At 37.3% G+C, this 17968-nt stretch overlaps 1 protein-coding gene across 1 annotated transcript; it reads left to right on the forward strand.

The window, feature by feature from the left end:
- Positions 1-670: 670 nt before the first annotated feature.
- On the forward strand, positions 671-2211 carry LOC141812570 (transcription factor MYB36-like). Its single transcript, XM_074700577.1, has 3 exons — positions 671-806; positions 1124-1253; positions 1378-2211. Exons 1-3 carry the CDS (start codon positions 671-673, stop codon positions 2153-2155), a joined length of 1044 nt encoding a protein of 347 aa, XP_074556678.1. The 3' UTR covers positions 2156-2211.
- The last annotated feature ends 15757 nt before the right edge of the window (positions 2212-17968 follow it).

Below are 17968 nucleotides of genomic sequence, written 5' to 3' on the forward strand. Positions count from 1 at the left end.
TGATATAATTTATCAGGATTAAAATTTCAAATTGAATTTTAGTTTCGGTAATTATTTTATTTTGGGCGGATATCTTTAAAGATATGTTTTGGTGATTTTGTTGGTGTTAATTTATTTTTAAATTTACAGTATTTTCTTTCTTATTTAATCATGCATAAAAGTGGTGATGCCTTATGCAATGATCAACTTTTCCTCCTGTTTCTTCATCTTTCTCTACTTGTTGGTTGTTGATTCGCTGCTAATGTTCTCTCTATTTCTTGTTAAATGTATGTGTCTTACCAAATTCCAATATAAAGTGTTAAATACACAAGCAACTCATTCTTGCATTACTCATTGCTTTTCTAGTTTAACATATAGGTACATATTAAATATAGCATGGTGGACTTTGTCAATCTCAGAAGATATGAAAAATCTGGGGATTATAGTATTTTTATTTTTAGGTTGAAAGTATTAGTGACTAATTAATAAGTTAAAGAAACCCTAATCAGTTTACAGCAAGCATCACATCTCAAGAATACCTTCTCTCTCCTCTATAAAGCTTGGCCTCACCTTCTTGGGTTTTTCTTCATCCCACGCTAGCTCACGCATCAGAATCCATCACATCCCAGTTTGGGTTGTAAAGAAGGTAAGAGAGATAGCAAGAGAGAGAGAGAGAGACAGAAGGGATCAGATGGGGAGAGCTCCTTGTTGTGACAAGGCAAACGTGAAGAAAGGGCCATGGTCTGCTGAGGAGGATGCCAAGCTCAAGGCTTACATTGAAGAGTATGGAACTGGAGGAAACTGGATTGCACTGCCTCAAAAGATCGGTTAGTATCCATTAATTCAGTACTTCTCGTTGCCTTTTATATATTACTCATTTTTAGTATCTATTTCTTATCTATATTGAATCACTTATAGATCCATCTATACACTACTTAAAGGTGTACATAATTAAGAAGCGAGATTTCGGATTATAGGGTTAGTTAATTAGACATATATTGGAATTAAAGTTCAACAATCAAGCACAACCTACTGATTTGAACAAACATAACAGTTTCAGATAGATTCACTACACATGGGTTAGACCTTATGATTTTAACAAATATATTCATTGGTGTATGAATTTCTGTACATTAATTTACAGGTCTGAAGAGGTGTGGCAAAAGCTGCAGGCTGAGATGGCTAAATTATTTAAGGCCAAACATCAAACATGGTGGCTTCACAGAAGAGGAAGATCAAATCATATGTAGCCTCTATATAAGCATAGGGAGCAGGTTAATTAACATATCATCTGTAGCCTTTATCTAATGTAGTCTAAAATCATCGATCTGCTTAATTTAATTCTTCCAACAAGCTATCAACTCCAATTTCATCTGTTCGGATCCTTATGTGTATTAGGTGGTCAATAATTGCCGCCCAGCTACCCGGCAGAACGGACAATGATATCAAGAATTACTGGAACACCAGGCTCAAGAAGAAGCTACTCGGCAAGCGAAGAGACCAGCCGCGCCGTCTCCACCCTAACCGATCAGATGAGGAAGTCAACAGAATGGGGGTTAAGAACGAAAACCAAACTCTAAGCGCATCGGCTCTTGAGAGAATGCAACTCCATATGCAGCTTCAAGGCCCCTACAACCCTAATATCACTCCCTTCTCGTTCTACAACAACCCTATGCTGTGGCCCAAGCACCATCCAGTACTCGAAGATGCAAGGGTTTCCCAGAGTCAAGCTTTATCAACTAATTATTTTAATGTTGCTGCAAACCCAATTCTACAAGGTTCGACCATAGTAGATGATGCTGCGCTAACAGAGTCCATGAATGCAAATATGATACAAGAAGATTTGTTAGGGTTTCCTTCGTCTTCGAGCATGGAGACCTCGAGTTCGAACTTTGATTCCATAACTCAAGGAGGTATTCAAGTAGATCTCCAAAACTTGGTCTTCAACAACTACGATCCATCTCTTTTAGGGAATCAACTACTGGCAAATGATCATCTTGAGGAGTTGGAGAGTTGCAAACAAATATATGGCAGTGAAAGGGAGATCGCTTCCAATAATTTTTGGCTTGCTTGCAATGGATTAACTATCGACGAATCAACAATCGGATATCCTTCAGATTCAGCAACAATGGGAACGACTCAACTTGATTGTGTTCTACGGTATGAAGATTTATAGGGATCTATATATAGCTCAATCTTTATTATATAGTTAATACGAAGAAATAGAGAATATATAAAAAATGGATGTGGATGTTGTTGAGATTTTTATGTTTAATGTAAATGTCATTTATTACTTAATTGCATGAACATGATATGGAAGATGAGCTAGTAAATTGTGTTATGATAATGTAATAATCTTAGCGTGCATGTAGAAGACTTAACACAGTTAAGATTATTTATTGGCTTAACCGTGGGCTTGTTCTTCGTCTCTTTATCTAGGTCTTCTATATTTGATTTATGTTAGCCGGTATTAATTCAATTTGGGTCTGAATACAAGTTAATTATCATGCCCCTCTCATAAGTACTGTTTTGCTGCCTTTATCTTTAGTAACATAAATTTCTTATTGACTAAAATTCTGAATTTTATCTATGGAAGTATATATATTTAAGTGGTTATATTAACAGAAGAATAATATTGCTGAATCGTATTTTTAATTATTAGATTTTTATAAAAGTTATTACAGAACCTTCACTAACTCCATGGTGGCTTCCAAAGTTGTTGAAGGGCTTTTATCCAAACTAAAAACCCTATTATTATTATTATTATTATTTACAACTGACATATATTGCTAATATTTTCTTGGCATTTTAACTCATATGTGAAAGGAATAAATCAGTCAGTCTGAGCCATTCGCGTTATATTGTGAGATATATACCTAAGAATAAATTAGTAATATTAATTGATAACTTGAGTCATTTTGATAGCTTGCCATCTTGATTTATACCTAAATTCACATAAAGGAGTTTTCGTGGGGGATTAAAAGCTATAGTCAATTAAGCATGGTTCCAATATTTAAGAGCCAAATGTAGTCATACACCTAAGGTTTATATCATCAACGTGTTGTTGCATGAAGCAACTGGAAAACAATAAATTGAAACTAATTAAAGAATAATTATTTCATAAGAAATTATTTGATCTTAAGATTGATTGCTTCGGACATTTTCCATGATTGTAGTTTTGGTTGGGAATTAAAAACACTAGTCTCCTCCTAAAACTGTTGACCCTCTCCGAATTAATCAATGTTGCCTATTCCTCTGCCCGATTCTAAGTGACTGTCTTTAAAACAATTATGTGAATACAAGCACCTCCTTCATGCTCTATCGCGGAGGAGACAACCTGTGTGGACAAATTAGAAATTACATATGTCAGTAGTTTTAAACTAATTAACTGTAAATTCCAGCTTATCGAATTTTAATAGTTTTTCATATATTATTTTGTTCAATTGGATGAAAAAGTTTCATGGCGGCACGATGTTCGTGCCATGCACGTTCGCCGCCACATGCACAAGCGGTGTCACACCCCGCGTGGGCAGTGGTTGCAGAGGCAACCACATGCGACGCGCTTGCCATGCCACAAGTTTAGTGGCTTCGGGCGAGTGCTGGTCGCGCGTGTCTCCAACGTGTCACTGCCCGAGCAGTTGCCTGCATAGCGTCGGATTTTGGTGCCACACGTGGAGCAGCGAGCTTCGCCATTTAGTAGCTTCGCGCCGTGAGTATAGTCCCCGCACGCTCCGTGCAACTGTCGATCGGACGCTGACAATCAAAATCTAATTTGACGCTAATATTCTAAAATTCATTAAAAAAAATCAAAACTTAAAAAATAAATAAGTGTTTTAGAAAGTTGTCAAAAAAATTAGTATGATTGACTAGCTTTAATATATTTTAATTAGATTTTGCACTATAAATAGAAATTTATCATGTATTTAAGAAACAAGTAGCAAGCAAGAAAATTAAGACAGCAAATTACTGGTGCAATGAGCACTATTTTATTCTCAGAATTTCAATATTTGATAATACACCTAGTTATTTGATTAGTCTGACTAAGAATTGATCCAAACAGAACATAATATTTGGATATGAGTGAAGTCTAATCAGGTCAGCAAAAGACTAATAAGAAGTCTTAGTTGATTAGATCGAACAAAAAGAAGTCTTAATTGAGGCTAGACAGGAAAAATTCTAGTTGGAGGTTAAATAGAAGAAGTCCTAGTTGAAGATTGGTCAAGGAAGACCTGATGAGTGACGCTGGGCAGGAAGTCTAGTTGTAGGCTAGGCAGTCCTAGTTGGAGGCTAAAAGAAGTCTTGATGAGTGAAGCTGAGTAGAAAATCCTAACTGAATCTTAGGCAAGAGAAAGTCCAAGCAAGTCAAGTATGATTAGATGTTTGCCAGGTGAGAAGTCTGCCTATGGAAGTGATTAGTCTTAACTGGAGATTAGGCAAGAGAAGTCCAAGCAGGTTAAGGATGATCGAATGTTTGACAGGTGTGGAAGTGACTAGTCCTAACTAGAAGTTAGATCTAGTAGGTTAGACCTACAAAGTAAGACTTACGTAAGTCTAATATATCAGACATACTATAGGTAAGCTTAGGTTGTTTATTTGCTTGTATACTAATCTTGCAGGAACCAAGAGCTGGAAGCAAGATTGAGAAAGCAAGGGTGCAAACATAGTCCCACATCTAAAGTACATGGAAAAGATCATGGGGTTAAAAGGATGGAAAGTATCTCCATTGGTATGAGACCTTTTGGGGAGAGCTCAAGAACAAAGCCATGAGGGCTTAGGCCCAAAGTGGACAATATCATACCATTGTAGAGATATTTTGATTCCATTGGTACTAACAAGTGATATCAGAGTGAGGCTACTCTTCACCAGACTAACTGCCAGATGAGCCATGATCCAGATCTAACCATGTAGTTTGAACCTTAAACAAAGGAAGTGGATGCTCCCGTGTCTGAATCAAGAGGACCAGACACCAGGTGAGAAGTCCTAGTAGGTCGGGTGGACCGAGAGGCAAAAAATCCTAGTTGCGACTAGGTGGGAAGTCCTAGTAGGTCGGGTGGACCGAGGGGCAAAAAGTCCTAGCTGCAGCTAGGTGGGAAGTCCTAGTAGGTCGGATGGACCGAGGGGCAAAAAGTCCTGGTGGGTCGAGGATTCAGACATAAAAAACGACGTTGAGGGGGGCTTGTGGTCCTTTTTGAGGGGGGTATTGTTGGGTTACAAGGGTGCAAATATAGTCCCACATCTAAAGTACATGGAAAAGATCATGGGATTAAAAGGATGGAAAGTATCTCCATTGGTATGAGGCTTTTTGGGGAGAGCCCAAGAACAAAGCCATGAGAGCTTAGGCCCAAAGCGGACAATATCATACCATTGTAGAGATATTTTGATTCCATCGGTATTAATAGATACCAAGTAAATCAACAGGTTAGCGATTGTGATCTTTTCTTTACTTTTATTTTTGCTTCCGCTAACGATTTTGCAGGAAAGTTTGGAAAAATCGCTATTCACCCCCTCTAGCGAACGCATCGATCCCAACAGACTGTTGATAACAATTGAGTTCAACATTCGATTGATCAACATTAAATCGAGCATAGTAGCCTTATCAGTTGATTAGTGTCCAGGGACTAATCGATTGTCAGGCTAGCATTCAACTGTCATTAGGAATCAATCGATTATTTCTATTCGGTTAGGTTTCCAAAAATATTTTATTAAATTTATTTACACATATATTACTAAATTGAACTAATACTATTATCAAAGTGAAAATTATTAGATAGATTTAGTACATTTTATATCAATAGATCATATATATATATATATATACAGGATTGATATCCTGCGCGATGAGTTTACGCGACTCCGTACGCGACAGCCGACGTGGCGAGGAGTTTCACTGTTCATCCTCCATCGTGGCCGAAACGAAATCCCGAAATAAAATCCCGCCTCTCCCAAAATAGCGCGGCCGATTCTCAATTCGAGCTTCCGCTGTGGTTGAAAAGGAAGCAGAGAAGGATGCGACTGCAGCGGAGGTGAAGAACGAGAAGGGTGGTCCGGTTGTGGAGAAGGCCTCGTCCTTCAAGGAGGAGAGCAACTTCTTGTCGGATCTCAAGGAATCCGAGAGGAAGGCGCTGGTGGAGCTCAGAGCCGTCGTCGAGGAGGCCATCCTCAAGAACAAGCTATTTAGAGATGAGTCAGAGCCGTCGGAGGGGAAGAAGAAGGTCCATGGAGAAGGGGAAAAACTGGAACTTGACAAATCTGCTGAGGCGAAGCACACCGACGAAGAAAAACCCGACCTCTCTACCCAAAACCCTAAATCCTATTCGCTCCTCTCGCGTCGCTGCATTCGGCCCACCCCTTGCTCGCCCGTCGCTCCTCTCGTTTCTTCACCCCCTTTGCCTATTTTTAGATTTTGACAGGGCAGTTTTGCAGGGCACCGCCGCGTTCATGAGGAAAGGGGATCGGAAGAGGAAGAGAAGAAGGCGGAATGGTGGAGGAGTTGGTGGAGGAGTTTCCTGATGCCACAGCGAGGTCACCGCAGCAGCGATCGCGGCAGGACCAACGAGGATGAGCCATCGCGCGTACCGGGTGGAGAGCACAACGCGGCTCGTGTAATGGAGGATCGATTCCCTTTCCACTTTCTTCTATCGCAGGTCCGACCTCTTCAAGCTCGGCCTCTGGAACTGGTATCAAAATCTCTCTTTTATTCTCATCTCTCTAGCTAGTATCGAAATCCCCAATTAACCTATGTGCTCTCAATTGAAATCGATCTATGATTCAATTTGCTAGAAGTTTTTTTTTCATTATTTGATATCAAAGTTCAAATTTGTTAATGCAGGATATTAAAATTTTCTTCTATGATAAAAAGTGTATGTAGTTGAGGAGCAATTAGGACTAGAGCCTACATAAACAAAACGAGAACATATGTTAAGATTGTATTGTGAATTTCAAATCGACATTTTGTAGAACACTTCACCTCCAATAGGGCATTCCACCATTCAAATATTTATTTCTCAAGAAAATCCACTTTAAGTTAACCCTTTTTTATTAGGAATTTACTGAACTCATATTTGATTATTGCTTTTTTTTCAAATGACAAATTTATAAGATCGTTGTCATCAAATAACTTTATAAGATGGATGACATCAAATAACTATGGATAAAGTGTGATGAAGGAAAGATAGTATTTATGGTTTGATCATTCTTTTTTGGTCAATGATTAGATAAAGATTCATAAGAAGCCAAGGTAAAGATCTTAACGACTTCTGCAAGTATTTGAAATTCTTCCAAGGTGAAGAAACTGAATGGTCAACGCAGTGTTGTATTTCTGAAATAAAAAGATGGTCTTTATGTTGCATGTTTCATTTATTTGCTTTCGCTTGTCAATTTCCATAGCTCTTGGCACTGTTGTCCACCATAACCTATGGCTCTTGATCTTGTTTACATCCATCTTCACGAATGTTAACTGTTGTGGTTATCTAAGACACTCATCTACATTGAAGATTGCAGGAAAGATGATCCTGAACTCAGCTAAGAGATAGAGAAACAGTTTGTGGATCTCCTCATAGAGGAAGTGAAGCTACAAGAGGCTGTTGCTGAGGAACACGCTAACCACATGAATGCAACCCTTCTCGACGCCAATAAATCAGCTTCTCAATACCAAAAAGAGGCCGAGAAGTGCGTCGATGCAATTGAGATATGTGAGGAGGCTAGAGAACGAGCTGAAGCTTCCCTAAGAAAGGAGAAGAAGATAACAATACTTTGGGAGCGACGAGCATGCCAATTAGGCTGGCAAGACGCATGATCCAAATTTGTGTATTTGCTCCAAAACCATGCTTCTTGCTAGCATTCTCAGGGTTAACAGTAAAAGTTAACTGCATAAAGGGAACATTAGTATTGAAATATCCACTTTTGTAACTTGTAGAATTCAATTATTATATCGACATTTTGAACTGAATCAATTAATTAATATTGGAGAACTTTGAAATTTGAATATCAATAGTTAGATTTCTTGATGCAACTCTTACTGCTTAGGTGGGTTTGATCACTTCATTGGATTTGGATCTGCGTTATACTTCGAAGTTAGACCCATAAGGTAAGGATTATGATTGTTTGTATATTTGCATGCTTGTCTTGCAGGAACTAGGAGATGAAAGTAAGATGGAGAAAATATAAGTGAAACAAATAAAATAAAGTCAAACCAACCAGTCCAGAGGATCCAGTTGACTGAAACTGGAATACAGTCGACTGGATAGTAACTCCAGTCGACTGTAAAGTGGATAAGAGCCGCGAAAAGCTAAGTTTTATCAAGTTCTGCCTCGTCAGATCAAGTCAAGTCGACTTGAGATTGGCCCAAGTTGACTTGAGCACACTATAAAAGAAGGAGAGGGTGCACGAACAAGGATATCAATCTAAAAGTCATCCTTCCTTGCTAGTGGTGATTCAGAACGCGAATGGAGCCAAGATCTTGCAACCGGGGAAGATCTAGGAGGAGTGCAAGACGCTCAAGACTTCCAGAATGGCGTCAAGAAGTTTGGTTTAATTTCTTTACTTGTCTTGCTTTCATGTTATATTTATTGTAATTTATTTTTGGACTATAAGATGGGTTTCTCCGCCTCCGAACAAGGTTCGTAAAAGAGACCACTAGTGGACAGGCGCCTCCCGTACATAGGCCTTGGATGTACTAACCCTGGGAGTCAGGAACCAAGTAAATCTGCGTGTCTCTGCATCTTATTTCTAATTTCGCTGCTTAGTTTTTGATAGTAACAAACAGTTTCAAAAAAGTGAAACACGCTATTCACCCCCCCTCTAGCGTGTTACAACGATCCTACACAAAACACGTAACCTTGCTGCGATTTCAAATCATCTCGATCTGTCTGAAAACTAGCGTCAGTATATCCTCTAACGACCAATTCCTCGTCTCCTCCGAAAACTAAGAACATGTTCTTTGTTCTTCTAAGATACTTGAGGATGGTTTTTATCGCAGTCCAATGATCCTCTCCAGGATCTGACTGATATCTACTCGTCATGCTTAAAGCATATGAGACATCAGGTCGAGTGCATATCATAGCATACATTATTGACCCTACAGCTGAAACATAAAGTATCTTGCCCATTCTACTTCTCTCCTCTTGTGTCTTTGGACACATAACTTTGGAGAGATGTACACTATGTAACACTGGTAAAAATTATCTCTTGGAGTCCTGCATACTAAATCTTTTCAACATTTTATCAATGTATGTACCTTGACTCAACCGCAATAACCTGCTTTGTCAATCTCGGTATATTTTGACACCTAAGACATAGGGTGCATCCCCATGATCTTTCATTGAGAAACACTCGCCCAACCAAATCTTGGTAGATTCTAGGCTAGAGATGTCATTACCTATAAGAAGTATATCATCAACATACAACACTAGGAACGTAATTTTGCTCCCACTAACCTTCTTGTAAATGCAGGGTTCTTCTAGATTCTTGACAAAAGAAAAATCTTTAATTGCTTCGTCAAATCGTAGATTCCAACTCTGAGACGTTTGCTTTAGTTCATAAATAGACCTCTTGAGCTTACATAATTTATTAGCATTCTTGGAAGTTGTAAAATCGGGGGGTTGTACCATATATACTTCCTCCTGTAACCTTCCATTTAGGAAAGCAATTTTATCATCCATTTGTCAAATCTCGTAATCCTTGTAAGCTGCTATAGCTAGTAAAATCCTAATGAACTTAAGCATTGCAACGGGCTAAAATGTTTCATCATAGTCAATTCCTTGACGTTGATTGAAACCCTTTGCCACAAGCCTTGCTTTATAGGTACTAATATTCCCATCCATCTCAATCTTTTTCTTGAAGATCCACTTGCACCCTATGGGTTTTACCCCAACTGGCACATCAACCAACTCCCAAACTTGGTTGGTGTACATGGAGTCCATTTCAGATTTCATAACATCTAGCCATTTCTCAAAATCATTTGAAGCAATTGCTTCCTCATAAGTCGACGGTTCATCATCCTGAATGAGTAACACTTCCTCATCTTGGGTTACCAACCAACCATATCTGTTTGGCTTTCGGTGTAATCTTGCGGACTTACGTTGATTTTGTGTTTCTTGAGCAGTCTCGAAAGAAGAAGGCACTTGTACTTGTGGTACTGTCTCATTGTCCAACTGTTCATCTTCCAACCTGTTTGTAGTGTATGGAATTTCTTCAAGCCTTATTTCACTCTCACTACCCTTTTTAGAAATAAATTCTCTTTCCAAGAAAGTAGCATATCAAGCAACAATAACTTTGTGCTCACTTGGGAGATAAAAATAGTATCCCATTGTAACTTTGGGATAACCTACAAACGTACATCTTATGGATCTTACTGCAAGCTTATCAAAATTTTCATTCTTCACATAAGCATCACAATCCCATATCTTAAGATAAGACAAATTTGGTTTCTTTCCAAACCACAATTCATAAGGAGTCTTATCTACTAATTTGGTTGGAACTCGGTTAAGTATGTATGCTGCTGTTTCTAAAGCATAGCCCCAGAACGACATTGGAAGATTTACATGACTCATCATTGATCTAACCATATCCATGAGTGTGCGATTTCTCCTTTCCGAAACACCGTTCCACTCCGATGTTCTAGGAGGTGTAAGTTGGAAAACTATCCCACACTCTTTTAGGTAATCAATGAACTCTTGACTTAGATACTCGCCACCTCGATCGCTCCGAAGGGCCTTAATCTTCTTGCCACGTTGATTTTCGACCTCGTTCTTGAACTCTTTAAATTTGTCTAGAGTTTTAGACTTATGCCTCATTAAGTAGATATATCCATATCTACTTAAATCGTCGGTAAAAGTTACAAAGTAGGTATACGCTCCTCTAGCCTAAACTCATAATGATCCACATACATCACTATGTATGAGTTCTAGTAGTTCCTTTGCCCGTGCACCTATCTTGGTGAAAGGCTTCTTGGTCATTTTGCCTTATAAACATGATTCACATGTATCTATGGCCTCTAATCTCAAAAGAGTCCAAATATCCATTACTGAGTAATCTAACGATGCGTTTCTCGGTTACATGACCAAGTCTATAGTGCCAGAGATATGTCAAGTTTGAGTCATGCAGTTTTTGTTTCTTGCTTTCAATACAATAAATTGGTTCATCTAAGTGAAGAACATAAAGACTATTATTTGATGAACCATTCTCATAGAACACATTGTTTAAATAAAAGGAACATGACTTGTCCTTGAACTGAAATACAAATCCCTTGGCGTCCAAACTTGACACCGAAATGATATTCTTTGAGAAACTAGGAACAAAATAATAATTTTCTAAATTCAAAACAAGCCCACTAGGAAAATTTATTGAATAAGTTCCTATAGCTAACGCAGCAACTCTAGCTCTATTAGCTACTCATAGGTCCATCTCGCTTTTGGACAACTGTTTACAGTCACTTAAACCCTACATGTTCACACAAATATGAGAACTACTTCCAGAATCTATGACCCATGATGAAGAAACAGAAAGATTGCATTCTATCATAAAGATATCTGAAGCATCCGCTCCACTAGCATTTTTCTTCATGAAAATATAGTAGTTTTTCTTCTAATGACCTTCTTGCCACAATGAAAGCACATGACCTCCTTCTCATTAGATTCGGGTACCTGCATGCTTTTCTTAAGCTTCTTTGAGCTTGATATTTGGGATTCTTCACTGCATTAGCCTTGGGATTAAATTTCCCGGTGCTAGGATGCTTGTTGGTCTTTTTGACTATCATTGAATGAAGTGAAGGATTTACCTTCATATCCTTCTTAGCAATTTTTAGCATTGCCATCAGATCAGTCAAACTCTTGTCCATGTTGTTCATGTTGAAGTTCAACGCGAACTGGGAAAATGATGGAGGTAGTGACGACAAGACCAGGTCAATAGCCAAGTCTTGGTCTAGTTTGAAACCTAAGCTGTCGAGCCTTTCTATGCACCCGATCATCTTGAGTGCATGAGATCCAACTTGGTTTCCTTCCATTAGCATGGTTTGAAATAGTGCTCGAGAGGTTTCATACCTTTCTACTCTCGCACTCTCTTGGAAGAGCTCACGCAAGTGCTAATCAATCTCTTTAGCACTCATGTTCTCATGCTGTCTTTGTAACTCAGGAGGCATAGAAGATAGCATGATGCATTGCACATCTAGTGCATGCATCTTCCATATACTGAGAATAATATGACTGATCTTCCTCTGAAGCATCAGGTGCAAGCTCCTTCAGTGGTTCGTCTTCAAACACATAAAATTTTCTCTCATGCCTCAGGATGATTTTCAGTTTCCTATACCAATCCAGGTAATTGTAACCGAGGAGGATATTCTCTTTCTCGAGAATGCTTCGCAGCGTTAAAGTACTTGTGTTTACCATCTAAAATATGAAAATTTAAAGTAAAATTTTAAAGTACTTGTGATTCTTTTATAGTGAGATACTCAACTTTCAATTCATCATCAATGTGGTGATGAAGGAAATGTTGGGTTGCAAGGGTGCAAACATAGTCCCACATCTAAAGTACATGGAAAAGATCATGAGATTAAAAGGATGGAAAGTATCTCCATTGGAATGAGACCTTTTGGGGAGAGCCCAAGAACAAAACCATGAGAGTTTAGGCCCAAAGTGGACAATATCATACCATTGTGGAGATATTTTGATTCCATCGATTTTAACAAGTGGTATCAGAGCGAGACCGCTCTTCACCGGACTAACCGCCGGATGAGCCATGATCCAGATCTAACCATGTGGTTTGAACCTTAAACAAAGGAAGTGGGTGCTCCCGTGTCTGAATCAAGAGGACCAGACACCAGGTGAGAAGTCCTAGTAGGTCGGGTGGACTGAGGGATAAAAAGTCCTAGTTGCGACTAGGTGGGAAGTCCTAGTAGGTCGGGTGGACCGAGGGGCAAAAAGTCTTAGCTGCGGCTAGGTGGGAAGTCCTAGTAGGTCGGGTGGACCGAGGGGCAAAAAGTCCTGGTTGGTCGAGGATTCAGACATCAAAAAACGACGTTGAGGGGGGCCTATGGTTCTTTGTTTGAGGGGGGATTGTTGGGTTGCAAGGGTGCAAACATAGTCCCACATCTAAAGTACATGGAAAAGATCATGGGTTAAAAGGATGGAAAGTATCTCTATTGGAATGAGGTCTTTTGGGGAGAGCCCAAGAACAAAGTCATGAGGGTTTAGTCCCAAAGTGGACAATATCATACCATTGTGGAGATATTTTGATTCCATCGGTATTAACAGAAAAATAAGTGTTTTGCACAATCTTGTAAGGATTCATTGTTTTCTTCTTTTATTGTATCTCTTAAGCTCTTAGAGATAAGGTGGACCTCGCCATCCAAAATCTACGATAAATAATTTTTTCCAATTAGGTTAACTCTTTCAAATTCAAACTTTGTGATATTTGTCATAGCAACCACTATATAAGAGTAACTTAAGAAAATAATTAGAATAGTATCATTTATAGAACAAAAATGTGTTACTATTTGACAAAAAAGAAAATAGGCCAAATAGCATAATAAATTATGCGAGATCAATTGTAAATAATCTTAAACTTTTGAAATTGTATTTGATAAACTATTATTAGTGAACATAAAAGATGCATTAATTTATTGATAGACATTTTATGAGCTAAGCATGATAATTAAAATTTAACATTTAAACTTCAATAAGATTTTAATTAGAGTTTGTAATCATGAACCTTTAGCTAGAGTATAATAGTAGAATATTACAACATAATAAAATTTATAAATTTATATTCCCCTTGATATCCTAGAAAATAGTAAAAAAAATTTATACTAACTCAAAGATATATAGAATATTCAAAACAAGATGTTATTGATTCAAAACAAGCTATGTTATCATATGACTTTATAAACCAATCAAATATTTGTGTGGGACTATGTTTGCACCTTTACAATCCAACAATCCCCCCTTCAAACAAAGGACCACAGACCCCCCTCAACGTCGTTTTTGATGTCTGAATCCTCGACCCACCAGGACTTTTTGCCCCTCAGTCCACCCGACCTACTAGGACTTCCCACCTAGTCGCAACTAGGACTTTTTGCCCCTCGGTCCACCCGACCTACTAGGACTTCTCACATAGTGTCTGGTCCTCTTGATTCAGACACGGGAGCACTCACTTCCTTTATTTAAGGTTCAAACCACATGGTTAGATCTGGATCATGGCTCATCCGGCGGTTAGTCCGGTGAAGAGCGGTCTCGCTCTGATACCACTTGTTAGAACCAATGGAATCAAAATATCTCGACAATGGTATGATATTGTCCACTTTGGGCCTAAACCCTCATGACTTTATTCTTGGGCTCTCCCCAAAAGGCCTCATACTAATGGAGATACTTTCCATCCTTTTAACCCCATGATCTTTTCCATGTATTTTAGTCTGTCTAGTTACTGGGCAGTATCTCCCCCATGATCTTTTCCATATACTTTAGACGTGGGACTATATTTACACCCTTACAATCCAACAGTATCCACACAAAAATATTATATTTGACAAATCTTAATCTTTAATCAAAATTCTTTGAGAATATTGATATGTGTTAAGATCGTAGATCAATATTCTTTAGGAACATTAATAAAACTTATATCTTAGATCAATATTTTTCAAGAATATTGATAAATCTTAAATTTTTATATTTTAAATTATAAATCTATCAATATATCAACATAAATCTATGTTGTGCTACTTCAGTAGCATCAACAAAAAGTTGTGCTTCTTCAAGAACATCAATATAGAATTAAAAGTTGTGCTTCTTCAAGAGTATCAATTAATATAAATTTAGAATTTGTACTACTTCGAGAGCATCAATATTAAATCTAAATATTATATTACTTCAGGAGCATTAATATAAAACTAAAGACATAAATATAAAACTAAAATTTATGATATTTCGAGAGCATCAATATTAAATCTAAATATTGTGCTTCTTCGAGAACATTTAGATAAAGCTAAGAATAAGAATTATTTATGAGTTGATACCTTAAAGAGCACTGTGCAGATGATATGTTATAATTTAATAGTAGAGGAAGAGAGAATTGTCTTCACCTCCATTTCTATCAAACATCCCCATTTATAAAAAAAATGATAAATCCTGTCAGTCTCATGGACTCAATCCCTGGGATAGTCAGTTCGATCCCACGGAAGTTTTCCACCAACCACCAAGGTAAATCGGGAAACGCATACGGCGGCCAATCCAGATGCCCAACATCCTTTAATTGCGTTCCCCATTTGAAGGAAAATTCATACAAATACGCCGTAGCTGGGGATCGAACCGTGGATCCTTAGGTCACAACCCGGATGTCCTACCGTTGCATCATTGCCCCGAGGACTCCCCATTTATAAGATATATAGGTGAAGTGGTATAAAAATGAAAAAAATACAATGATTTACCAATCAACAATAAAATTAAATCAATCCTCTATTAAAACATTTGAAAAATTAAAGTTGACAAGAGTTTAATTAATATTGTTGATTAATTTTAATATATTTTAGATGGTTTTATTTTGCACTATAATTAGAAACTTTCATATATTTAAGAGACAAATGAGCAAATAAAAAAAATAAAAGAGCAAATTATAAAAACTATTGTACTGAAGTAACTCTTCCACTTCAATCTATATTTTTATATTCTTAATATTTATGTTTCCTCACCTAAAATTTCAGTGGACCCCACTGCATTTCTAACGGACACTAATTCCGAACTTTATTTATTTGTGTTAGCAACTCTCACTGATCTATATATATAAAAAAAAATGATAATTCTAGTAGCTATATCTCTATTTCTGGGGTGGTTGGTCCGGTCCCACGGAAGTTTCTCACCGACCACCAGGGTAAATCGGGAAGCGCATACGGTGGCCAATCCAGATGCCCAGCATCCTTTGATTGCGTTCCCTAGTCACTGATCTATATATAGCAGCTGTTTGAGCTGTAGAATATCTCTGAAACATAGTTGAGTGAGTTATCATAAATTTATTAAAATGGATAAAGATCGAATTTCAATGAAACTGAGACAATGTCCTTCTCCGTCATAGTTAACTATAACTTTTTGATTTATTTCTTCATAAATGATTGTGAAACCAATCATGTGAGAACGTTGGGATGATAAATTCTGTCTTAAGTTGAAATATACTAGTTGCAGATTGTGTGGGCCATGAAAAAGCAAGGTCGCTAGCAGCAGGAGGGCATCGGCTGTGCAGCCATGCAGACGCAGTTTGCAGGCCAGGTGGTGAGATGCAGTACACCCGTAGGCCACAGCAGCAAGAACCCACAAAATGTAACAACACTTTACGAAACCATGGATCTAGTGGAAATTGAGTACTTAATTTAGAATAATTGAATTTTATCTTGTTATTCTTTGATGAATTTGTATATTATTTTGTAACATACTATTTTATGTCATTGCCAACAAATTAATTAAATGATCTAAAGATAGTAGAGAGAGTATAGAACAGTCTGGTGCATAAAATTTCTGTTAATACAGGATCCCGAAGATGTATCTATTATATGCATCCGTGTTATATATGTTAATTATGGATTTGTGCTATTAAATATGAATTTATATATGTAAAACTCATTAATCTGTATTCGGTTATTAATGATTAACTGATAATAGGATCGGGTCCACTACTATAAATAGGGCGTAGTCCTCAAAGATTTAGTAACTTGAGCTCTCATGGGGTCGATCATGTGGGATTGTTGGGGCGGCGAATTCCACTTTTAGCCGAAGAAGAAAAGAGTAACTTGAGCTCTCTCCACTTTTCATTGGTAAGAAGAGTATGACGTTGGCACCCTATTTCCTACGAAAGATCCGCCTCTTATTTCTTCTTCCTAGGATCAAGATTTCATGGATGATCGACGCTAAGACAATGGCAAATCTGCTGCATTAATTCAGGTTCATCGTCTTTATTTCGCTTATTTAATTTATACTATAAAATTTCAATGTTAACTAGATCTTTTGTGTATGAATCTTTCTCGAATTTTCAAGGTATGCTAGAATTTGATTTTATGATTCATAATTAAGAAAGCCTCCAAGTGGTATTATTGTCACAGGTCAATTCATCGATTTTAAAGTAATAAATTTAGGATTTTCGATGTTTTCATTTGTTTTACGCTAGATTTTGATTTAACGCATTAAAATGATGCACATTCGTCAAGATTTGGTGTAAGAAAATCTAGAGTTTCAAGTTCTTTGTGATTTTCATGAAGAACAGTGGCAGTCACTAAAAGCCACCATAATTTTTTGAAAAATTATCATGCTTGATCCATGAAAATTGATAAATTCATGACTAATCGACTGATGAATTAGGTCAATCAACTAATGTGTCAAAAACAGCGAACATAAATTTTTTTGAGTCGATTGTGGCATTTGACTGATATTCTCAGTCAGTTGTCATACAGTAATAATCGATTATTATGCATAAAATCAAGCATAAAAATTTTTTTGGATCAATTAGAGCACTCGACTGACTTAGTATGTTAAATGTCATACAATAACAATCAACTGATGTCTCCAAGGTCGTGCATATAAAATTTTTGGATCGGCTAGTGCAGTTGACTACTAATATCAGTTGACTGATATTTAAAAATAGTCAATTAATGGTCACATGGTCAGGCAAAAAGGTTTCCCAATCGATTGGGGCATTCAATTGATTTGCGTTAGTCAATTGTCATTAAGTACTTGTCGACTGATGTGGTTATCTTAAGCACAATAAGATTTTCAATTGATCAACTCACTCGACTGTTGATGCATAATATGACAACCCAAAATATGATATATTAAGTAACTAATTAAGAATATTGTGAGCTATGGACTCCAATATACATAGTTCATATAAAGTATAAATTATGTGCATGATGTGTCAATCCAAAGATTTGTCTGAGCTATAATTTGAGAGTACCATTAATAAGTTATATTATAATTTAAAATTTAAAAATAATATTATATTTGATATAAAGAGTTCATTC

Source organism: Curcuma longa, chromosome 19 (assembly GCF_044706935.1).
Source record: "Curcuma longa cultivar G26 ecotype Majalengka, Jawa Barat chromosome 19, ITB_CL_G26_1.1, whole genome shotgun sequence".
Taxonomy (NCBI): Eukaryota; Viridiplantae; Streptophyta; class Magnoliopsida; order Zingiberales; family Zingiberaceae; genus Curcuma; species Curcuma longa.

Bases quoted from the DNA above. Each gene is read 5' to 3' on its own strand.
- LOC141812570 (XM_074700577.1), top strand. From the start codon at position 671: ATGGGGAGAGCTCCTTGTTGTGACAAGGCAAACGTGAAGAAAGGGCCA. The intron at 807-1,123 runs GTTAGTATCCAT...ATTAATTTACAG, and splicing joins TGCACTGCCTCAAAAGATCG to GTCTGAAGAGGTGTGGCAAA. The intron at 1,254-1,377 runs GTTAATTAACAT...TATGTGTATTAG, and splicing joins TATATAAGCATAGGGAGCAG to GTGGTCAATAATTGCCGCCC.